We start from the raw sequence: 26,707 nt of genomic DNA on the forward strand, positions 1-26,707 counted from the left end.
GCATTTCGCTGGTTTAAAGTGATTCCAATTTCTTTTAATTCATTCACGGTACAACAAAAATCATTTATTTGCGGAGAAAATTTTTCATTCGCATTTAATTTGAAACGCACCAATTTTTTAAATAAATTTACCTTTCTGGATGCAGTATTTGCCTGGTATATCGAACTTAAAACACAACACAATTCTTTATGTGAATCAATTCAGTGGTTTTCACACTTAACGTAATGGTGGCCAGAGCCTTGCTGTCATCTGTAACCCACTTTGTATCGTTATCAACAGGACGTCTTTCAACAAGAGTATGATACAGATCCAACGTAATAAGCAAGCTCTTCATTTGTATGCACCATGTTGCATAATTATCACCATTTAATTTTTCAATACTAGCAAAAGCACTCGCCATTATTTGGTTTTTTAACACCGGCTAAAACAATGAAACCAAAAACGAAACCAACCAAATATAACCACACTTCTAAAAACGTAAGTTTAAAAATCTTTTAATAACTGTATTCTGGATTCCCTGGTTTTTCTGGACCCATAACCTTTGTTAGCAAACTTTTGAGCAATAGAATTTGCTTGGACTCCAAAATCAATTATTACTTCCGATCAAGTGAAACACCGTGTCGTTCAATTCAAGTATTTTATTAACAGTAAACTGATAAGTATAAATTCAAAGATAAAAAAGGTTTCAAAGGAACAGAAGGTTCATTTTAACGAAAGCATAAAAAGGGATTAGCAACATCTGCAATATTTTAACGCAACTAATCATCTAATGTCAAAATACAAAACATAGATTTAGAACATTACTTGTACAGAGTTGTTAGCATTTGAGTTGTATTAGGGTTGCAACAATTTTTTCAACAGTTTATATATATAAATAAGATAATGCAATCACATATTATTAATGTGGAGTATCCATTGCCTTCATCAAATTTCTGGTGTTTTCTAGAACATTTTTTTTTATAATATTGATAAAACAAATATTACCAAAAATCAAAAAGTGTCACTTCTTATTAGTGAACTTTCTAACATTTCCTAAAACAATAAAAAAATTCTTTACATTGAAATATATTAATAACTAGCTGTCCCGGCAAACGTTGTTCTGCCATAGCTCATACAAAGTTTGAAGACTGCCACTATAATAGTACTCTAAATATGCAATAATAAATTTTTATTTTGTATGGGAGGTGCCACGCCCATTGTAGGTCAATTGTGAATCTAAACCATCCAGGGACAAACTCAAACACACACAAAAACTTTCATCGAAATCGGCTCAGCCGTTACGGAGGAGTTCAGTTACTAACACTCGTACAGAAGAATGCCATATCTCCGGAACTACTATGCCGATTTCGTGAAACATAAAACCATCTACAGCCATCCCCAACGTACCCTGAAATTTTGGTTGAAATCGGTCGACCCGTTTTCGCAGTTAGTGGTGACATCAAAATGTACATTTCTTTTTATATATAAGATTATAAGAAACTATTAATGTAATTATTAAATAATTTATAAATTGAATACTTGTAATATTTTTTTAACTTCCAGTTTGTGATTATATATTGAAATCTAATTGTATTTGTCTTTATGTGTTTATGTACACTGATGGACGAAAGTCACCGCCATTTCCCTTCAGAATGTTTAAAGGACTACCACGTTATAAATATAATTGAAACACAAAATTTTATTTTTTCAACAAAAACAATAATTCAATTTAATTATACTTCAGTTAAACCAAGTCTTTTTAACTTAACCTAATTTACAAATACGTACCGTGGCGATCATTTACACATCCTAAAGAGGAAATGGCGGTGAATTTTGTCCATCAGTGTATGTATATATATTAGTATAAATATGGGGTTTCTGGCGTGATTTAGAGGAATTTTTTTCCTCTAAACTGGCAGTGAAGAGGAATATTGAAAAATTTTTGGCAGAGAAGAGGAATATTGAAAAATTTGACGAGGAATTGTTGGCAGAGAAAAAGGCAGCGAAAATTTGATGACGAGGAATTTTTGGCAGAGAAAAAGACAGCGACAATTTGTAAATTTTTGTTTTCTTGCTTCAGGTAATTTGAGTAATGTATAAAAATGCTTTGTGTGTTGTATTGTGTGGAATTGATTTTGTGTTTTTATTTCATTAGTTTTGTTGTACTATTGTGTAGAGGCTTTTAATGCAGTTTTAATAGGAGGGTTTATTTTCTTTTAATTAGTCTACATTAGGGTATACAATTTTTAATGGGATAATTTTTTTGTTTTTATTCGCATTTAACATATTCATATCTAGAATACTTTTAAAATTAGTATATGGCTCAATATTTACACAACGAACATAAATTAACATTCTTCTCAATTTGAAATTACAAAATGAAAATAGAATTTTAAAGCATACGCCACTTAAATTGTACATCATAATGGCAAATATAACCACAAAAATTAAAAATCTCCTCAGTATAACATAAAATCTAAACAATTTTCATAGAAGCAAATATAACCACGAAAAATCTCTTTATTCAAATAAAAATTTAAATAACTATAACAGGTCTCACTAAGCCTTTAATTCATAAGTCTCCACTAAATATAACTCTAAAACGAAAATAAAATGTTAATAAAAGTCTTTACTTTAATCAAATTTTAAGAAAAAAATATGAATTACCTACTTAAAACAATATAAAATAAATCCCTACACCAGTTTTACAAATTTCAAACATTTTAATTTCAGAACAAGGTCTCAGATATAAAAATAAATTCACAAAATAAATATTATAATCCAAATTTCATCCAAAATTTAAGAAACAATTACCAATTATTTAACTGCTACAAATCAATAATAAATTATATTCAAACTTAGTTTTTAGTCTTTATTTGGGAATTGAACTTTCAACCTCCTAATTGATAGATTAGCTCATTACCAAATAGCCTGTCGAGTCATCTCAACTATATAATAATAACTTAATAAAATTCTGGTTATTGAAATTACTTTTTAAACCCTAAACAACAATACTAGATGTATAACAAGGTCTCATTAAAAATAATTACAAGTCTCCACTTATTATAACTCCACTAAAACATAATTTTAACAATCAATGAAATCCCCTATAAAGTAAATAAAATTATCAATTAATGAAATGAAGAATAATAAAAATAGATTAATAATTTTTAATTCAAAATCAAATAAAGATTTCAAAATACAAAAATATAAATTTTAATATTAAACTACCTCAAGAGCATTAATGATCGAAATAATAATAAGGATTCAAAAAGAATTTTCCAGAATTTTCAACACAACATCTATTATAAAATTCTCCACTCAAACCTAACTTTGTCAAACAAATTTTAATCTCACATTTCTAACACAATATTTTAGATTCAAAAAGCTAATTAAGCAGATAATAAAATTTATAATTTTTAAAACATAAAATTAAATCAACAACAACTCTAACCACAACTTCAAAAATCCAATATTTTCAAAGTTTTGATGTAAACTACATAAAATAATATGGTCTACAAAATATTTCATACTATAAATATTAAAAATTTCTACAATTGCATAACTAATGAATAATATATTCAATTCAAGTTTAAAAATTTTCTACTTTTTTACATTTCTACTTTTATAATTTTTTACTTATCTACTTTTTACTTTTTTACATTTTTACTTTTATAATTTTTTACATTTTTACATTTCTACTTTTATAATTTTTTGCTTTTCTACTTTTTACTTTTTTACATTTCTTTTTTACTTTTCTACTTTTATAATTTTTACTTTTCTACTTTTTTACTTTTTTACATTTCTACTTTTATAATTTTTACTTTTCTACTTTTTACTTTTATAATTTTTTACATTTCTGCTTTTATAATTTTTTGCTTTTCTACTTTTTTTACATTTCTACTTTTATAATTTTTAGTTTTCTTCTTTTTACTTTTATAATTTTTTACATTTCTACTTTTATAATTTTTTACTTTTCTACTTTTTTACTTTTCTACTTTTTTACATTTCTACTTTTATAATTTTTTACTTTTCTACTTTTTTTTACATTTCTACTTTTTTTACTTTTCTACTTTTTACTTTTTTACATTTCTACTTTTATAATTTTTTGCTTCTCTACTTTTTTTATTTTTCTACTTTTTACATTTCTACTTTTATAATTTTTTGCTTTTCTACTTTTTTTTACTTTTCTACTTTTATAATTTTTACTTTTTTACATTTTTACTTTTATAATTTTTTACTTTTTTTCTTTTCTACTTTTTACTTTTTTACATTTCTACTTTCACAATTTTTTGCTTTTCTACTTTTTTTTACTTTTCTACTTCTACTTTTATAATTTTTACTTTTCTACTTTTTACATTTTTACTTTTATAATTTTTTACATTTCTACTTTTATAATTTTTTGCTTTTCTACTTTTTTACTTTTATAATTTTTTATTTTTCTACTTTTTTTACTTTTCTACTTTTATAATTTTTTGCTTTTCTACTTTTTTTACATTTCTACTTTTCTAATTTTTACTTTTTTACATTTCTACTTTTATAATTTTTTGCTTTTCTACTTCTACTTTTATAATTTTTACTTTTCTACTTTTTACTTTTTACATTTTTACTTTTATAATTTCTACTTTTATAATTTTTTACTTTTCTACTTTTTTACATTTCTACTTTTATAATTTTTTGCTTTTCTACTTTTTTTAATTTTCTACTTCTACTTTTATAATTTTTACTGTTATAATTTTTTACATTTCTACTTTTATAATTTTTTGCTTTTCTACTTTTTACTTTTTTTACATTTCTACTTTTATAATTTTTAGTTTTCTACTTTTTACTTTTTGCATTTTTACTTTTATAATTTTTTACTTTTTACATTTCTACTTTTATAATTTTTTTCTTTTCTACTTTTTACTTTTTTTACATTTCTACTTTTATAATTTTATACTTTTCTACTTTTTTACATTTTTACTTTTATAATTTTTTACATTTCTACTTTTATAATTTTTTGCTTTTCTACTTTTTTACATTTCAGAACACATTAATCATAATGAAATAATCCAGACACTTCGATTACATGAAAAATTAGGTTTTACATATAAATTTACATATAAAACATGGGTTTTTATAATACATATTGCTTAACAATTTCTATATTACATATGTATGTACTTATTTGAATTGAAATAATTTTTTTATTTTAGAAAACTCGGTCAAGCCCGACCATATAATACCCTACACTAAGTAAATGACCAAAAAAATTGGGTAACATGACTTCCGTATATATAAAACTTATTTGCAGAGAAATTTGTGTAGATACCTATAAAAATTAAACATTTATGATCGATAAAGTCCAATTTCTGGTGGACATTTGTATGGGGGCTAGGTAAAATAATGGACCGATTTCAGCCAGTTTCAATAGGATTCGTCATTGGGTGAAAAAAAGCATTTACCAAATTTTATAGAAATATCTTCAAAATTGCGACCTGTACTTTGCGCACAAGGTTTACATGGATAGCCAGCCAGCCATGAAAACTGAATTCAATAAATGAATCAACAACCCAACTCTGTAAAAATGCATTGAAAATTCGTTATCAGATACTATGTTCAAGGTTAAATTCGAAGAAATTTTTATTTTATTTTAAATATTAATGTGTTTTAAATTACAACTTAATACCGGCACGCGACAAACAAAAAAAACTATGCATTCTATGGGAAAATACATTTTGCTTACGCCACAATTTAAGATTTTTATAAATTCATTTATTTTTTTGTTTTTAAATAATTTGGGATTGCAAAAAAATTATGAAATGAAAACTGAATCGCATAAGTGAAGTAACAACACAATGCGGGTCAATAACCAACATGGTGGAAATGCATTAAAGATTCATATTTAAAAATATGTTCAAGGTTAAATTCAACGGAAATGAAAAAATTTAAAAAAAAAAAACATAATTTTGCTTTCAAGAAAAACCAACAACAAAACCCAGTAAATTTACTTGATTTTGTTTGAATATAATTTATTTTTACACTCGATTTTTTAAAATCGTAATTATCATGAGATTTCACATACTTATTTTCAAACAAAATCAAGTAAATTTACTGGGTTTTGTTGTTGGTTTTTCTTGAAAGCAAAATTATGTTTTTTTTTTTTAAATTTTTTCATTTCCGTTGAATTTAACCTTGAACATATTTTTAAATATGAATCTTTAATGCATGTCCACCATGTTGGTTATTGACCCGCATTGTGTTGTTACTTCACTTATGCGATTCAGTTTTCATTTCATAATTTTTTTGCAATCCCAAATTATTTAAAAACAAAAAAATAAATGAATTTATAAAAATCTTAAATTGTGGCGTAAGCAAAATGTATTTTCCCATAGAATGCATAGTTTTTTTGTTTGTCGCGTGCCGGTATTAAGTTGTAATTTAAAACACATTAATATTTAAAATAAAATAAAAATTTCTTCGAATTTAACCTTGAACATAGTATCTGATAACGAATTTTCAATGCATTTTTACAGAGTTGGGTTGTTGATTCATTTATTGAATTCAGTTTTCATGGCTGGCTGGCTATCCATGTAAACCTTGTGCGCAAAGTACAGGTCGCAATTTTGAAGATATTTCTATAAAATTTGGTAAATGCATTTTTTTTACCCAATGACGAATCCTATTGAAACTGGCTGAAATCGGTCCATTATTTTACCTAGCCCCCATACAAATGTCCACCAGAAATTGGACTTTATCGATCATAAATGTTTAATTTTTATAGGTATCTACACAAATTTCTCTGCAAATAAGTTTTATATATACGGAAGTCATGTTACCCAATTTTTTTGGTCATTTACTTAGTGTAGGGTATTATATGGTCGGGCTTGACCGAGTTTTCTAAAATAAAAAAATTATTTCAATTCAAATAAGTACATACATATGTAATATAGAAATTGTTAAGCAATATGTATTATAAAAACCCATGTTTTTATATGTAAAACCTAATTTTTCATGTAATCGAAGTGTCTGGATTATTTCATTATGATTAATGTGTTCTGAAATGTAAAAAAGTAGAAAAACAAAAAATTATAAAAGTAGAAATGTAAAAAATTATAAAAGTAAAAATGTAAAAAAGTAGAAAAGTATAAAATTATAAAAGTAGAAATGTAAAAAAAGTAAAAAGTAAAAAAGTAGAAAAGAAAAAAATTATAAAAGTAGAAATGTAAAAAGTAAAAAATTATAAAAGTAAAAATGCAAAAAGTAGAAAACTAAAAATTATAAAAGTAGAAATGTAAAAAAAGTAAAAAGTAGAAATGTAAAAAAAGTAAAAAGTAGAAATGTAAAAAATTATAACAGTAAAAATTATAAAAGTAGAAGTAGAAAATTAAAAAAAGTAGAAAAGCAAAAAATTATAAAAGTAGAAATGTAAAAAAGTAGAAAAGTAAAAAATTATAAAAGTAGAAATTATAAAAGTAAAAATGTAAAAAGTAAAAAGTAGAAAAGTAAAAATTATAAAAGTAGAAGTAGAAAAGCAAAAAATTATAAAAGTAGAAATGTAAAAAAGTAAAAATTAGAAAAGTAGAAATGTAAAAAAAGTAGAAAAGCAAAAAATTATAAAAGTAGAAAAGTAAAAAAAGTAGAAAAATAAAAACTTATAAAAGTAAAAAAGTAGAAAAGCAAAAAATTATAAAAGTAGAAATGTAAAAAATTATAAAAGTAAAAATGTAAAAAGTAGAAAAGTAAAAATTATAAAAGTAGAAGTAGAAAAGTAAAAAAAAGTAGAAAAGCAAAAAATTGTGAAAGTAGAAATGTAAAAAAGTAAAAAGTAGAAAAGAAAAAAAGTAAAAAATTATAAAAGTAAAAATGTAAAAAAGTAAAAATTATAAAAGTAGAAAAGTAAAAAAAAGTAGAAAAGCAAAAAATTATAAAAGTAGAAATGTAAAAAGTAGAAAAATAAAAAAAGTAGAGAAGCAAAAAATTATAAAAGTAGAAATGTAAAAAAGTAAAAAGTAGAAAAGTAAAAAAAGTAGAGAAGCAAAAAATTATAAAAGTAGAAATGTAAAAAAAAGTAGAAAAGTAAAAAATTATAAAAGTAGAAATGTAAAAAAGTAGAAAAGTAAAAAAGTAGAAAAGTAAAAAATTATAAAAGTAGAAATGTAAAAAATTATAAAAGTAAAAAGAAGAAAACTAAAAATTATAAAAGTAGAAATGTAAAAAAAGTAGAAAAGCAAAAAATTATAAAAGCAGAAATGTAAAAAATTATAAAAGTAAAAAGTAGAAAAGTAAAAATTATAAAAGTAGAAATGTAAAAAAGTAAAAAAGTAGAAAAGTAAAAATTATAAAAGTAGAAAAGTAAAAAAGAAATGTAAAAAAGTAAAAAGTAGAAAAGCAAAAAATTATAAAAGTAGAAATGTAAAAATGTAAAAAATTATAAAAGTAAAAATGTAAAAAAGTAAAAAGTAGATAAGTAAAAAATTATAAAAGTAGAAATGTAAAAAAGTAGAAAATTTTTAAACTTGAATTGAATATATTATTCATTAGTTATGCAATTGTAGAAATTTTTAATATTTATAGTATGAAATATTTTGTAGACCATATTATTTTATGTAGTTTACATCAAAACTTTGAAAATATTGGATTTTTGAAGTTGTGGTTAGAGTTGTTGTTGATTTAATTTTATGTTTTAAAAATTATAAATTTTATTATCTGCTTAATTAGCTTTTTGAATCTAAAATATTGTGTTAGAAATGTGAGATTAAAATTTGTTTGACAAAGTTAGGTTTGAGTGGAGAATTTTATAATAGATGTTGTGTTGAAAATTCTGGAAAATTCTTTTTGAATCCTTATTATTATTTCGATCATTAATGCTCTTGAGGTAGTTTAATATTAAAATTTATATTTTTGTATTTTGAAATCTTTATTTGATTTTGAATTAAAAATTATTAATCTATTTTTATTATTCTTCATTTCATTAATTGATAATTTTATTTACTTTATAGGGGATTTCATTGATTGTTAAAATTATGTTTGAGTGGAGTTATAATAAGTGGAGACTTGTAATTATTTTTAATGAGACCTTGTTATACATCTAGTATTGTTGTTTAGGGTTTAAAAAGTAATTTCAATAACCAGAATTTTATTAAGTTATTATTATATAGTTGAGATGACTCGACAGGCTATTTGGTAATGAGCTAATCTATCAATTAGGAGGTTGAAAGTTCAATTCCCAAATAAAGACTAAAAACTAAGTTTGAATATAATTTATTATTGATTTGTAGCAGTTAAATAATTGGTAATTGTTTCTTAAATTTTGGATGAAATTTGGATTATAATATTTATTTTGTGAATTTATTTTTATATCTGAGACCTTGTTCTGAAATTAAAATGTTTGAAATTTGTAAAACTGGTGTAGGGATTTATTTTATATTGTTTTAAGTAGGTAATTCATATTTTTTTCTTAAAATTTGATTAAAGTAAAGACTTTTATTAACATTTTATTTTCGTTTTAGAGTTATATTTAGTGGAGACTTGTGAATTAAAGGCTTAGTGAGACCTGTTATAGTTATTTAAATTTTTATTTGAATAAAGAGATTTTTCGTGGTTATATTTGCTTCTATGAAAATTGTTTAGATTTTATGTTATACTGAGGAGATTTTTAATTTTTGTGGTTATATTTGCCATTATGATGTACAATTTAAGTGGCGTATGCTTTAAAATTCTATTTTCATTTTGTAATTTCAAATTGAGAAGAATGTTAATTTATGTTCGTTGTGTAAATATTGAGCCATATACTAATTTTAAAAGTATTCTAGATATGAATATGTTAGGTTAGGTTAGGTTCCATGGGTAGCCACTCTTCAAGCAGCTCACTTGGGTCCATTCGAAACTGATCCCATTGTGATACCCAAGGGGTAAACATCTTGGTCCGCTGTTTCCAGGCTAAACCAACCAGATTCTCTGATGAAAGAGTAGATTCGTCTAAGACTTATCCTCGATAGCTCATCTAAGCATGATAGGAATGGTGTTCCGAAGATGAGTTCCCACAGATTTATCAGAGCCGGGCATTGACAGAATAGGTGTGACACCGTCTCATCCTCTTCTTCATTATGGCAGCTCCTACAGTAGTCATTATACCGTAGGCCCAATCTCCTAGCATGTGTCCCAATTATACAGTGTCCTGTAATGAAGGAGACAATTAGCCTTATTTGCTCACGACGAAATTCCATAAGTAGATTCGTCCTGCTGGCATCATATACGGGCCAAGTAGACCTCGTTGTAACACAGGAAGACTCATTGGTCCACCTGCTCTGTGCAGATTCATATAGTGTCCGCTGAACAGCCATCTTGCATATAGCAAGGGAAATACCAGAAAAGGGGTCGATCTCATCATCATCCATCATCGCCCCCATTTTGGCCAGTTCATCAGCTATACAATTACCCTGATTACCATCGTGGCCAGGGACCAATATAAGCGTTATCCTAGAATGTCTCGCTATCTCATTAAGGGATACCCGGCATTCCTCGGTTAACCTAGATGTCGTAAAGACACCCGCTATTCCTTTAACGGCAGCCTTGCTATCGGTAAATATACATATATCACCAGATATTTGATAAAACCTCAGCCAATGGCCGTAATTTCCGCCTGAAGAGCCGTACAGAAGTTAGGTAGCCTGAAATAGGATTTAATCCCATAGTTCTCAATAAAGAAACCACCACCGACCCTATTGCCCCTCTTTGAGCCATCAGTAAATACCCTTATGACATCATCAGGGGGTAAGAGTCCGCGCTGCCATGAATCCCTATTCGGGATCTTAATATGGAAATGCATATCGAAAAATGGTTTTGCGATGCAGTAATCGACATTACTATGTAAGTACCCATAGTAATTCAGTATCTTAGAGTGCCCATGATCTTTACCATACCACGAACATCCAGCATTTAGTCTCACAGCAGAGTTGAGAGCCATTTGTATCACCATCAAATCAACTGGTAACCAGTTCAGGATAGTAAAAAGTGCCTTAGAGGGGGTAGTCCTTATAGCGCCTGTAATCAGTATCGCAATAGTCCTGAGAACTCGTTCCACAGCCTTACGGTGAGTAGCATTATCCAAGGCGTGCCACCACACCAACACTCCATAGAACAAGATGGGTTTAACAACTGCTTTGAAGATCCAACTGATACCCTTCGGCATAATACCCCAGTTTGTACCAATTGCCTTCTTACAGGAGTAGATGGCTACATAAGCCTTGTTAATCCTGTTTTGAATATTCAAATTCCAGGACAATCTTTTATCTAGAATGATGCCAAGATACTTCGCATTATCTCTAATCTCAAGACTGATTCCATTCAGTCTAGGTGGTCTGAAGTCATCGATCTTATACCTCCTAGTGAAGAGAACCAGTTCCGTTTTTTGTGGGTTCACACTAAGTCCACTTGAAATACTCCACTCACTCAGTGTACTTAATGCTGATTCCATACAACTGGATATTGTATCCAGAAATTTACCAGATATAAAAACTGCAACATCGTCAGCATATGCGACTGTCTTGATCCTTCTGTTGTCCATCCTGATCAACAGGGAATTCATAGCCAGATTCCACAGAAGTGGTGATAAAACACCACCCTGCGGGGTTACACGATTGGCCACTTTTAAAACACTTACACCACCTAAAGTAGCACAAATGACTCTATAACCGAGTATCTTTTCGACTAGTCGGCGAACACATAGATCAATTCCCAGTTCATCCATCGCAGATAGGATGGCATCGGGCCTGACATTATTAAAAGCTCCTTCAATATCGAGAAAGGCAACAAGTGAATACTCCTTATGTATTAGCGACTCCTCAATGGAGCCAACTAGCGAATGTAGAGCTGTTTCCACAGATCTGCCTTTGGTGTAGGCATGTTGGGATTTAGAGATGAGTTCCGACGGAATGGTCATTCTCAGATATACGTCAATCACCCTTTCTAGGGTTTTCAGCAGGAAGGATGCAAGGCTAATTTGCCTATAATCCTTTGGTTTAGTGTGAGTCGCCTTACCACCTTTAGGAATGAAGACTACTCTGCATCTCGTCCACCATGTGGGGATATAGGTCCATCTAATACACGCTGTGTATATGCTAATGAGCCATGGTACAACTATTTCTTCGTTCCTTTGAAGATCAGCAGGAATAATGCCATCCGGCCCAGGAGATTTAAACGGGTCGAAGCTTTTGATTGCCCATTGGATTCTATCCCTGTTTATCGGAACAGAGTTGTCACCCGGAGCAACAGAATCGGCAGCCCCATTCATAGTCTCATCATCGACTGGAAGGCAACCTGGAAAATGAGTATCTAATAGGACCTCAAGTGTTTCCTTACTATTCAGAGTCCATCTACCACAGGGTTTCTGGATATAGCTTGGTACAACCGGTGAAGTTGATAGAATTTTACGTAATCGGTTAGTCTCAGAGGATCCTTCCACGCCGCTACAGAAGTCCCTCCAGGCTTTCCTTTTCGCATTCCTCGTAAGGTTCTTAAAGTGGTTCACTGAGGACTTATATTCCGGCCAGTTACCCAGCCTCTTTGCCTCGTTGAACAATTTACGACACGCCCTTCTTGCGTGTGCAATCTCAGGGTTCCACCAGGGTGGCTTATTCCTACCCCTGCAGATATTCGGCTTACAGGCCAAATTAGTAGCTGATTGGAACGCTTCTGTAAGTGCCTCAACTGCTACCTCAATATCGTCCCTATTTTCAATAGTGGGCGGGTTTGGTAGAGACCGGGAGAGTACATCACTCTGCAACTCCCAATTGGTCTTTCTCCTATTTAGAATGGTATTATCATTCCTATAAGTTACACTGATATTGAAATCAATATATAGATGATCAGAAAAAGAGCAGTCGTCGGAGACAGCCCAATTGTTAATCATACTGTGGTGCTCAGCACTCACAAGTGTTAAGTCTAGTACCTCACTTCTGTTTGAAACAATGAAGGTAGGTTCTGAACCTCTATTAACTACTTCCAAACTACTATTAAGTATGAAACTGAAAAGACTCTCACCTCTTGTGTTGGTGTCGCTGCTACCCCATACAATGTGGTGCGAGTTAGCGTCAGCACAGATAACCAATGGTATCCTGGACTCATTCGCCTTTTTCACAGCACTACGGATATCATCGTTTGGTGGATGCTCCCCGTGGTCATGCGCCATGTAGCTGGATATCAGCCATAACAAACAGCCTTCATTAGTTTCCCATGAGACTGCTACTGTATCTTCATTACTGTAATCAGACAGAATGAAGATTTTCAAAGAGCTTTTAGCCAATATACAGGATCTAATTTTACCTGCGCCTTTAGCGAAGTAGAGCTTATAGCCCTTCAGACATAGTCCACAGATACGGTCCTGATGGACCCAAGGTTCCTGGACCATGACTAGCTCCTCCCCGTTCTGAGCAATTCGGAGGAGCAGTGCAGCTGATGCTGCTTTAGAGTGGTGAAGGTTTATCTGCGTCACCCTCACCATGCTCCATTTTTACAATAGTGACGTCGGCGTCCTCCTGGTCAGAATTCAGGAGGGCGTCTTCGTCCACCACCTCATCCATCCGTTCAAAGAATGTACCAACTAGTTCGGAGACTGAGTTGGTATCTTCAGTGTCGGCTGGATCAGTGGCGTCATTGCAATCCATGCCCTCTTCCGAGAGCATGGGCTTTACATCACCTGAGGATGTATCGCCTTTGTTGTCGCTACGATAGACACGCAGGATGATCGTACCAAATCCATAGTAGACCTTCCCTTGTGCCTTCCTTAGCGGCCCCAAAGAGTCCTTATTCAGGACAACGATCGCTTTCCTTGAAGAGCCCTCAGCGTCCGTAACCTTAACAACTTTCCAGTCTTGAGTTGGAAGCTGTGGGTTACAGCACTGAAGGATCTCCAAGATCTCCTCCGGGCTAGATGGCTCAGCTGGTATTTTAGCTATGGATCTAGGCTTTCGGGGTATCTCACTCACAGATACCAGTGATGCGACGGCAGTCTTTAGTAGCAACGCTGAGCGTTCATCCACACAAGACATAAGTTTTACGTGACCCTGGTACCAACCAGCGTCATCGCATTGTGGAGGAGTGCCTGGGTTCTCTTTGAGAACTTTCCAAAACACCCCTACAAGTTTTTGCTTCACCATATCCCAATTCAATTGGGATATGGATCCGTCATTCGCACTCCGGTCGATAACCGCCCTGACAAGACTGTCTTTGACAATCTCGCTAAAGGATTTAGCTAACGACCTTTGTGCCGCTTTGGGACGTTTAGGTCCCGGTTGCTGGCTCTTGGTCGCTGTATCCTCCTCTGAACGTTGCCGTTTAGGCCCCGCTGGTAATTCAGCAGAAGGAGGAGCGGTCTTGAGACCAGCAATATTGGCTTTCGCCCAGGAAAGCGAAGCTTGTTGCTCCTTAGTGAGATCCTCGACTTTTTTCGAGCCAAGTGCCTCAACAAAGCGATAAGCGGAACGCCTGGTGGTAGCAGCCCTTCTAGCAGGGTTTTTATGCCATGAATATGAATATGTTAAATGCGAATAAAAACAAAAAAAATTATCCCATTAAAAATTGTATACCCTAATGTAGACTAATTAAAAGAAAATAAACCCTCCTATTAAAACTGCATTAAAAGCCTATACACAATAGTACAACAAAACTAATGAAATAAAAAAACAAAATCAATTCCACACAATACAACACACAAAGCATTTTTATACATTACTCAAATTACCTGAAGCAAGAAAACAAAAATTTACAAATTGTCGCTGTCTTTTTCTCTGCCAAAAATTCCTCGTCATCAAATTTTCGCTGCCTTTTTCTCTGCCAACAATTCCTCGTCAAATTTTTCAATATTCCTCTTCTCTGCCAAAAATTCCTCATAAAAATTTTTCAATATTCCTCTTCACTGCCAGTTTAGAGGAAAAAAATTCCTCTAAATCACGCCAGAAACCCCATATTTATACTACTATATATGTATAAATAAAATATTATTAATAATACTTTATATATGGGGCATTTCATGTCAAGTGAACCAACTTTTGAAATCGATGTCTTCCGATCGGGATGAAATTTGCACCAAGGTTAGTTCTATTGGATAGTAACTCAGACACAATTTTTCAACAAGACCGGTTGAGAACTCTCTGAGTTATAGGGGGTCAAATTTTGACATTTTGGTCAAACAGGGGTTTTTTCTTATCCATGTAACTTATTACCTATTGTTCTTAGCAAAATGTGTCCCAAATACTTTAGATAGATCTTTCTTCAATCTTTCGAAAAAAAATATTTAAAAAAAAATACAAATTTTTTAATATTTTTTTTCCGAAATCAACTTTTCACTTTTTTGACTTTTTTTAAAAATTTTTTTTTTCATAAAAGAAAGCTTAGATATTTTCCTTGAACACCTATTTGGTCGCTTAGTGGGATGCGAGTGGGATATCTATCAAAATAAATATTTTGTAACTCAAAACATAAAATTTTTGCCTTTTTTTTGGAAAAATCAAAAACTTTGTTGACTTTTTTTCAAAATGGACCCTTTTTTAATTTTTTTTTAGCTCAAACAAAAGCTTAGATATTATCCTTGAAGACCCTTTTGGTCGCTTAGTGGGATGCGAGTGGGATATCTATCAAAATAAATATTTTTTAACTCAAGACTTACAATTTTTGACTTTTTTTTTGCAAATACGAATTTTGTTTTCAAAATGGGCCCTTTTTTAAAAATTTTTTTTTAGTCAAAAGAAAGCTTAGGTCCATTCCTATAAGATGTTTTTAGTCCCTTAGTTTGACATTTTGGTCAAACAGGTGTTTTTTCTTATCCATGTAACTTATTACCTACTGTTCTTAGCAAAATGTGTACCAAATAGTTTAGATATCTCTTTCTTCAATCTTTCGAAAAAAATATTAAAAAAAAAAAAATTTAATATATTTTTTCCGTAATCAAAAACTTTTTTGACTTTTTTTTTAAAATGGGCCCTTCTTTTTCTTAAAATAAAGCTTAGATATTTTCCTTGAACACCTATTTGGTCGCTTCGTGGGATGCGAGTGGGATATCTATCAAAAAAAATATTTTGTAACTCAAAACATAAAATTTTTGACTTTTTTGCAAAATCAAAAACTTTGTTGACTTTTTTTTTCAAAATGGACCCTTTTTTATTTTTTAGCTCAAATAAAAGCTTAGATATTATTCTTGACGACCCTTTTGGTCGCTTAGTGGGATGCGAGTGGGATATCTATCAAAATAAATATTTTTTAACTCAAGACTTACAATTTTTGACTTTTTTTTTTGCAAATACGAATTTTTTTTCAAAATGGGCCCTTTTTTAAATTTTTTTTTTAGTCAAAAGAAAGCTTAGGTCCATTCCTTTAAGATATTTTTAGTCCCTTAGTGAGATGCGAGTGGGATATCTATCAAAATAAATATTTTATAACTCAAGAAATACAATTTTTGACTTATTTTTTGCAAAATCGATTTTTTCTCCAATATGGGCAATTTTTTTTGCTCAAAAGAAAGCTTAGTTCTTTACCTTTAAGACCTATTTGGTCGCATAGTGGGATACGAGTGGGATATCTATCAAAATAAATGTTTTAACACAAAAATTGTATGTCTTGAGTAACAAAACATTTATTTTGATATACAGTGGGGAGCTCAAATGAGTACATTTTTCTATTTTGTGCATTTCTTCTGGAATAAAAATAAAACTAATAAAGCAAATCCAAAAATTTTTTCTGTCATTTATTTTATGTTTAATATGTAACAAAATGAATTACAATTCAAAACAAAAAACATCCAGTTTTAAATAAAAAAACAGACAAAACTAAAATAATTCGCATGTACTCAATTTTGCACCCCACAATAACTTTAGGGAGGAATTGCACTTTTTAAAAAAATTTTCAAAATCCTTTATTACGTAAATAAAATTTTACACGCAATGGCATATTTTCTATAAATTTTTCATTAACTTTTTTTGGAATACTCTCTCTCTCGTTGAGCTGATAACTGCATTAATAAGAAATTTTTCTAGGAACACCATTCTTTACGATTTTTGACGTGTGCATTGGGTCACCATCCTATTGAAAAATTACTTCTTCTGCAGGATTTCCTCTTTTATATACAAAAACGTGATGATGAGACTACAAAATCGGTATGGTGAGTATGCAAAATACGCAGATGGTTTTCCTTTCCCATTATTTCATTGATTCTTTGCATTGATCCAAGGTGACACCATATAAAGCAACCCCATATCATTACCGTGTTTTACTGTTTCCTTACTGTGTCACCAATTTTGAAAAAATCGGCGAAATAATGAGTTAAGAAGACTGTGTATATTGGAGACTAATCATAGCGAATTTATAGACTTGCCATTCCGATTTTAATACAAACATGTACTCATTTGAGCTCCCCACTGTATATCCCACTCGCATCCCACTTTTTTTGGAATACTCTCTCTCTCGTTGAGCTGATAACTGCATTAATAAGAAATTTTTCTAGGAACACCATTCTTTACGATTTTTGACGTGTGCATTGGGTCACCATCCTATTGAAAAATTACTTCTTCTGCAGGATTTCCTCTTTTATATACAAAAACGTGATGATGAGACTACAAAATCGGTATGGTGAGTATGCAAAATACGCAGATGGTTTTCCTTTCCCATTATTTCATTGATTCTTTGCATTGATCCAAGGTGACACCATATAAAGCAACCCCATATCATTACCGTGTTTTACTGTTTCCTTACTGTGTCACCAATTTTGAAAAAATCGGCGAAATAATGAGTTAAGAAGACTGTGTATATTGGAGACTAATCATAGCGAATTTATAGACTTGCCATTCCGATTTTAATACAAACATGTACTCATTTGAGCTCCCCACTGTATATCCCACTCGCATCCCACTAAGCGACCAAAACCATCTTAAAGGAATAGACCTAAGCTTTCTTTATAGCAAAAAAAAAAATTACAAAAAGGGCCCATTTTAAAAAAAGTCAAAAAAGTTTTTGATTTTGCCAAAAAATTTCAAAAATGGGCCCTTTTTTTAAAAAAATTTTTTATTTTTTAGCTCAAATAAAAGCTTAGATATTATTCTTGACGACCCTTTTGGTCGCTTAGTGGGATGCGAGTGGGATATCTATCAAAATAAATATTTTTTAACTCAAGACTTACAATTTTTGACTTTTTTTTTTGCAAATACGAATTTTTTTTCAAAATGGGCCCTTTTTTAAATTTTTTTTTTAGTCAAAAGAAAGCTTAGGTCCATTCCTTTAAGATGTTTTTAGTCCCTTAGTGGGATGCGAGTGGGATATCTATCAAAATAAATATTTTATAACTCAAGAAATACAATTTTTGACTTTTTTTTTTGCAAATACGAATTTTTTTTCAAAATGGGCCCTTTTTTAAATTTTTTTTTAGTCAAAAGAAAGCTTAGGTCCATTCCTTTAAGATATTTTTAGTCCCTTAGTGGGATGCGAGTGGGATATACAGTGGGGAGCTCAAATGAGTACATGTTTGTATTTTGTGCATTTCTTCTGGAATAAAAATAAAACTAATAAAGCAAATCCAAAAATTTTTTTTTGTCATTTATTTTATGTTTAATATGTAACAAAATGAATTACAATTCAAAACAAAAAACATCCAGTTCTAAATAAAAAACAGACAAAACTAAAATAACTCGCATGTACTCAATTTTGCACCCCACAATAACTTTGGGAAGAGTTGCATTTTTGAAAAAAAATTTCAAAATCCTTTATTACGTAAATAAAATTTTACACGCATTGGCATATTTTCTATAAATTTTTCATTAACTTTTTTTGGAATACTCTCTCTCTTGTGCTCAATCCGCTGTTAAAGCTCGTACAAATTGGTAGGAGTTAATCGGTATTGTTTCAACCGCCAATTCACGATTCACTAAAAATTCTCAGTAGGATTGAACTCAGGACATTGAGCTGATAACTGCATTAATAAGAAATTTTTCTAGGAACACCACTCTTTACGATTTTTGACGTGTGTATTGGGTCACCATCCTATTGAAAAATTACTTCTTCTGCAGGATAAGCGTTAAAATCTACAAAGTCAAAAGATGAATATGAAAAATACAAAGATGATTACGTATTGAGGTCGGTATATCAAACTGGACACTATTTCGGTAGAAATTTTGCTCACTAAACCATTTTTCAAAGTTTTTGATGAGTGCTTTAATTCGCCGTCCTGCTGTAAAATAATTTCTTCGAAATGATTGGCGCTCTTATCTACAAAATCGGAATGGCAAGTCTATAAATTCGGTATGATTAGTCTCCAATATACACAGATAGTCTTCTTAACTCATTATTTCGCCGATTTTTTCAAAATTGGTGACACAGTAAGGAAACAGTAAAACACGGTAATGATATGGGGTTGCTTTATATGGTGTCACCTTGGATCAATGCAAAGAATCAATGAAATAATGAGAAAGGAAAACCATCTGCGTATTTTGCATACTCACCATACCGATTTTGTAGTCTCATCATCACGTTTTTGTATATAAAAGAGGAAATCCTGCAGAAGAAGTAATTTTTCAATAGGATGGTGACCCAATGCACACGTCAAAAATCGTAAAGAATGGTGTTCCTAGAAAAATTTCTTATTAATGCAGTTATCAGCTCAACGAGAGAGAGAGTATTCCAAAAAAAGTTAATGAAAAATTTATAGAAAATATGCCATTGCGTGTAAAATTTTATTTACGTAATAAAGGATTTTGAAAATTTTTTTAAAAAGTGCAATTCCTCCCTAAAGTTATTGTGGGGTGCAAAATTGAGTACATGCGAGTTATTTTAGTTTTGTCTGTTTTTTTATTTAAAACTGGATGTTTTTTGTTATGAATTGTAATTCATTTTGTTACATATTAAACATAAAATAAATGACAGAAAAAATTTTTGGATTTGCTTTATTAGTTTTATTTTTATTCCAGAAGAAATGCACAAAATAGAAAAATGTACTCATTTGAGCTCCCCACTGTATATCAAAATAAATGTTTTGTTACTCAAGACATACAATTTTTGTGTTAAAACATTTATTTTGATAGATATACCACTCGTATCCCACTATGCGACCAAATAGGTCTTAAAGGTAAAGAACTAAGCTTTCTTTTGAGCAAAAAAAAGGGCCCATATTGAAGAAAAAAAATCGATTTTGCAAAAAATAAGTCAAAAATTGTATTTCTTGAGTTATAAAATATTTATTTTGATAGATATCCCACTCGCATCCCACTAAGGGACTAAAAATATCTTAAAGGAATGGACCTAAGCTTTCTTTTGACTAAAAAAAAATTTAAAAAAGGGCCCATTTTGAAAAAAAATTCGTATTTGCAAAAAAAAAAGTCAAAAATTGTAAGTCTTGAGTTAAAAAATATTTATTTTGATAGATATCCCACTCGCATCCCACTAAGCGACCAAAAGGGTCGTCAAGAATAATATCTAAGCTTTTATTTGAGCTAAAAAAAAATAAAAAAGGGTCCATTTTGAAAAAAAAAGTCAACAAAGTTTTTGATTTTCAAAAAAAGTCAAAAATTTTATGTTTTGAGTTACAAAATATTTTTTTTGATAGATATCCCACTCGCATCCCACGAAGCGACCAAATAGGTGTTCAAGGAAAATATCTAAGCTTTATTTTAAGAAAAAGAAGGGCCCATTTTAAAAAAAAAGTCAAAAAAGTTTTTGATTACGGAAAAAATATATTAAAATTTTTTTTTTTTTAATATTTTTTTCGAAAGATTGAAGAAAGAGATATCTAAACTATTTGGTACACATTTTGTTAAGAACAGTAGGTAATAAGTTACATGGATAAGAAAAAACCAAAATGTCAAAATTTGATCCCCTATAACTCAGAGAGTTCTCGACCGATCATGTTGAAAAATTGTGTTACTATCCAATAGAACTAACCTTGGTGCAAATTTCATCCCGATCGGAAGACATCGATTTCAAAAGTTGGTTCACTTGACATGAAATGCCCCATATATTTTACTGGTTTTTAATGGGGGGAAGATTTCATATCACACATGAAGTATAATCATTAATCTAATGATATAATTGCATTGCTTTAATGTAAAAAAATTATAAGAACTATGATATAATTACATAAAATATATGAAAAATAATTATTAAATGTATGAACTAATTTCATTCAATTAACGCAATAAAGTCCTGAAGTTAATGTAGGAAATGCATGCCAACAATGAAGTAAAATTTATTGAATTTATGAAATATATTCACTGAAATAATGGGTAATTTCATTACATTAATGAAGTGGTTTCATAAAGCTAGTGGAATGAAAATTCATATTATTAATGAAACATTATCCATTAATACAATGAATTGCTTCCTTAGCTGACTTTTAATGACACTTTTCATTAATTCAATGTAGAAATTCATGCCTCAATCGAAGGTTTTTCTCTTAGTGCACTTATATAGAGTTAGGTACTTTTTCAATCATCAAAAACCAAATGAGAAGAAGAAAAGCTGTATTCAGAATAACCAAGCAAAAATGTTGTGAATTTTTGTAATGGTAACTAATTACCACATACATTATTTTGTAATGAGTGGTGGTTATTTTATTTATTAGAATATGTACTTATTTTTGTACTGGAACTTTAGCATTTACCACAGCTATCTAGTGTGTTTGACTGAAAAACGAGACGTTAGCGGTTCTACACCAGTTCCATTAAGCCATTAATTTTTTTGTTCAGATTATATTAATTTATGTGTCAATGTTAAAACCATTGTAAGTTAACACAATAAAATAACTCGTACATACATGGATCAGTGAGTTATCAGCTTGACTATCAAACACAAGCAAATAATGTGTCGGTTCGATTCCCACACGAGGCAATATTTTTTATGTTTTTTTTTAGCTACATATTCTTGTTGTGAATGTAACTACTTATAACTGATCTGAATGTAAGTACATTTACATCTCGAACATAAATAACTAGTTTTTCAGTAAAATAATAAGTAGTTTTCAGTTTGCTCCAATATTACTTGCAAGATTACTAAGTAAAGTTTTTGCTGGAAAGGTTTTCTAGAAATAAAATGAAAAATAGAACTGAAAAAAGTAAATTGAGTTTTTTTCCCAAAACTATAACTTGAAGATGATGTTTGGCTTCTTCTCAATGCCAGTTTTATATTTCATTGATAGCACGGAAACCAATACAATTATTTAAAAACATATGTATGTATAAAATACAAGTGTATCCGTGTATTTAATTTTTATATGAAAATTTCCAAGAACAAACTTATACTATTGTAATTAAATACAATAATACACTCATACAAGGGGTTTTGTGAATTGAAAAAATTAGTTTTTACTTATTTTATATAAGTATTTTGGATATACGCCGAATACTTACCCTGGTATTAATTGGCGCACAGAAAGCAACGGTAGTCCACAAAAAACCTCACTTTTACAAAGAATATTTGCATCCTGCGGTATTGGCTCTTCGGGCATTGTTAAACTTTCAATAGTTTTGCGTGCATTCCGATCCATTTCTAAAAACCAAAATCCGGAATCTGTATATCGAATGTTTCCTTCTTTATCGTACAATGTCCTTATGGAATGCTATAATGAGATTCACACATAATTTATATTAAGTAGTACAATGTCAATATGTACTTTACCGTTATATAATGTCTTTGAACTCTGGGATCACCACTCTTATCATCTCTATATGGGAAACCATAGTGTGTAAAGGAAATAAAGTAAAATCGTGTTATAATGTAGGTGGCGAAAAGTATAACAAGAAAATTTTTGCATTTTTTGAAGAGAATAACCAGCGGAGTCAAATAACTGGTTGTAAAAAATGTAAATGCACTGCAAATTATGGCAACCATAACATCCGGATTTTTTTTCCCACCAGATCTGCCAGATGTCGAAATAAAAACATCCACAACCATATTATAAAAGTTTAAAGTCCACAAAGCAACCAGTACTTGTCCAGCTAAATGTGCGTATAACCAACGTCGAACTAAATAAAAAACAAACACAAATGTAATGCATGACTAATAAAATAAAAATTTATTGGGACAAATTTTATAGACTCGCTATTTTTTATGATTACAAATTTTTAATTTTAATAATTTAGTTTATTTAAATCAACTGAATTTAATTCAGTATGAAATTACCGCTATCATAAAAATAGCAATACCGCTGGTCACCGGTAGCGAAATAATTCAAATTAGCGTTACCGTTACATTTTTACCAACAAACGTTTTGGAAAGTGGCTTCTTCTAAAATAAACGTGTGCGTACTATAGTTGCCAAACCGGATTTAGAATTGTTCGAAAACCCATTTTTTTCCAGTATTTACTTTTTTAAAACTAGTATTTACAAAAGGAAGGTTCTTGAGTTATTCGAACCGGATTAAATCGAAATTATTTATTTTAAGCGATTAAAGGTGGGGGGGGGGTGGGGTGGTGTGTTCAGATGGCATGTATTGCTTGTGTTTTGTGCCATGTATTCGATACATATGGAATTCCATGTGTATGTCAAAATTCACGTTATACATACGATTCATAATTTCCACGTTCAAACGTATATCCATAAAGATGCATTTATGTACAAGAGTCCCAATTCTACAACAAATACAACTCTACAAAAAACTACATTGGTCAATTCACAAGGTGTCCTATAATATCATATTGGCTTAACCGACTCTTAGGCGTTCTGCGCAGGTCTCTGCTGGTTGGTTACTATAACACAATAAACATAGCATTCAGACTAGTATTATTTTAGGATATTTTTAGCTTGAAATTCAATAACATCATTTTCAAACCATGACATTTTTTTGTAAAAATATTTCCTAGCTGTCAAACAGCTAAAAAACTACTGACTGCTAAAAACAGGGGTGGATATAAATTTGATTTATATTTAATACGTTTACGATCACTTCACTTCTTTTTATTTTAAAAAATATGTAAAACAAAAAAGTTAAATTTATATATAATTTTACTCAGTTGCGTGTCTATTACTACGTTTATACGTAGCCTATTCGCAAATAAAAATTGTTTGCATTTAACTATCTCACTGTTTATAAGTCGGAAATTTTTTGTTTTTATGTGATGCCGGATGGTAAACTTAAATAATTTGGTGTTAATGTTTTTGAACAAAATATGATAAATTTTTTATTTTTTTAAATGCAAAAATGATAGAATCTAAAATTCATATTTGTTTTGCAATCCAAGTAATGCAAAAACACAATGAAATATTTTAAAAACGTCTTAATAAACTAAAAACGTTAAAACATATGGCAATGCTTAAAATCTTATTTGCAAATAGTGTCGTTAATCAGGAATTGTTTTCGTGAGTTAGCTATTCGCAAATAAAAAATTAATTCACTGTTTATGCGGCAAATTTTTCTAAATGCAATATTTTTATTTGTGAATAAGCCGTGCGTATAAACGTAGTATATATGGTAGTTATTAAATAGGATTATAAAAGAAGAATTAAAAGTAACCCAGTGCAATGTTGTAATTGTCCGATGTTTGGTCATGGAGAGAAAGGTTGTTCTTTAAAAATCAAATGTGATCTTTGTTCAGGTGGACTGAAAACTTTAGAATGTACCAATAATACACAACTAACATCAGCAACTGACATGTCAGAATCGTTTATACATCTAACTGAAAATATACAACGAAGTGAAGTCCTTTCAACATCCATCCATTAAACATATATGGAACAGATTTATGCGTAACTTATCATGAAATCTACGCCACACAGTGGCTCAGAATCGTCATCGACCAAAACTCTATAACTTTTGAACCGATAGAGATATTATAGAAACTTTTCTTTTTTATGAAGAGATATTTTCTTGAATTTTTCTCCAGTTTTAACTATATAATCAGCTTTACTTACAAAAAAATTATAAGCAGATAAAAACAAGTTAGAAAGTATGGTCGGGCTTGATAACCTACACTATAATTTATTTTCGGAAGAGGGCCGGCCTCTATGGGAGCAGAGACCAATTATGGACTGATTGCTACGAAATTAGGTCGTGTGATTTATGTCTATATGAAACTTATTCATATTGAATTGTATGTGGATACCAACATTTTTCTGATTTTGTGGGCCTTATATGAGGATATGACTAATTATGGACCGATCATCATAAAATTAGGTGACACGACTTTCGTATATGTATATAAAACTTATGTGGTTCGAAATTTGTGTAGATACCTATATAAATTAAACATTTACGACCGAAAGTCCAATTTCGGGAGGACATTTGTATAGGGGCTAGGTGAAATAATGGAACGATTTCATCCAATGCATGTGCCAGATTTGATCGAAATATCTTCAACCTGTACTTTGCGCACAAGGTTTACATTAGAGTGTCCAAAAAAAAACCGGCAAATTTAAAAAACCGGTTTTCGGTTTAACCGAAAAAGCGTGTTTTTGAAAAAACCGGTTTTGATTATTGTCTTTTAAAAAAACCGGTTAAACGGTTTCGGTTTTTGTCCGATTAACCGATTAACTGGTTTATATTACATTTTTATTCAATATGAAAAAGGTCTCCTTAAATTTATTTTTAGTTGTGGATGCTAATAGTATTAAGAATTGTGTACTAAATCTTTGCAAATTTACAATTTTTAAATTCTTAATGCAATTATTTTATATCTTTTACGAAATATTGTCAAATGCTATAATTTTCTATAAAATAAATCAATTTTTTTTAAAAATTGTATCAAAGTTTTTCATAAATATGTTTGAATGAGCTTTAGAAAATACATTTCATTAAAACCGGATAACCGTCTTACAAAAACCGATTTGTCAAAAAACCGAAAAGTTAAAAAAACCGAAACCGGTGGAGTTTTCCAAGATAAAAATCCGGTTGGCCGGTTTTCGGTTTTGGATACTCTAGTTTACATAGAAAGCCAACTAGACGGACTCTGAAAGTGATTCTGATTCGATCGGTAAGATGGGTGTTAGACTCATAATTTTGGGTGTTACCAACATCAGCACAAACGCATATCTTATGGTAGTGTGTATACAAAATTAATTCATTTCCAGTTTATTTTCTGGCCAATGAACAGTAGGTAATTTGACCCAATATCTTGGCCAAAAATAATTTTTTTGCACTAACAATTATAATATTTTTGTTACTGACGTTTGATTAAGCATAAATCAAAGTAAATAACTGCATTTTTGGTTTTTGTAAAACACGAATATCAGTTGATTTATGGGCAGTCGAAGTAGACATTTGCAAGTAACGTTCAAAAGGCAGCACAAAAAGTGAAATTTTGATAAGAATTAAAATGTTCTTTTATCAGTTATTAAACAAATAGAAGTAAATCGTGCATAATACGGTAAAGAGAGAGGATAGTAAGTAATTAAAAAAACTAAATATTTTGGTAGACGTTATTGATTTTGTTAACAAAACGTGTAATTCTAACTTAACCTCAAATTAATGACTTTGGCCGTAGACTGCCGTGTTTTTCATTGATGAAAAGTGTTAATAAAAGAATTCTGAATTTATTTTTTGTTATTTTTCATTTCGGTTTTTGATTTATCATTTTCTTTCAGACAGCCTCAGATTAAAATATAGCGAACTTTCTAATATGAAAAAAATATTAAGAACTGGAAATTCACCAATGGGGCTTTTTGTGTGACGTTGAACTTTACATTGCTTACATTTGATGCAAGATTTTGTCCAAGTTGAAATATCCTTTTTCATATTGGGTCAAACAAATCTGCTGGATATAATCTTGATTGACGATTTTGA

At 30.1% G+C, this 26,707-nt stretch overlaps 1 protein-coding gene across 2 annotated transcripts in view; it reads right to left on the reverse strand.

Moving 5' to 3' along the window:
• The window catches only part of LOC135963175 (endoplasmic reticulum metallopeptidase 1-like), a 421,657-nt gene that overhangs the window by 98,482 nt on the left and 296,468 nt on the right, over positions 1-26,707 (reverse strand). For both annotated transcript variants that reach the window (XM_065514948.1, XM_065514947.1), the window contains exons 10-11: positions 22,609-22,955; positions 22,341-22,549 (exon numbers count right to left, since the gene is read on the reverse strand). In XM_065514948.1, the coding sequence (XP_065371020.1) occupies positions 22,341-22,549; positions 22,609-22,955 (556 nt within the window). The remainder of the gene's footprint in view (positions 1-22,340; positions 22,550-22,608; positions 22,956-26,707) is intronic.

Source organism: Calliphora vicina, chromosome 1 (genome assembly GCF_958450345.1).
Source record: "Calliphora vicina chromosome 1, idCalVici1.1, whole genome shotgun sequence".
Lineage (NCBI taxonomy): Eukaryota > Metazoa > Arthropoda > Insecta > Diptera > Calliphoridae > Calliphora > Calliphora vicina.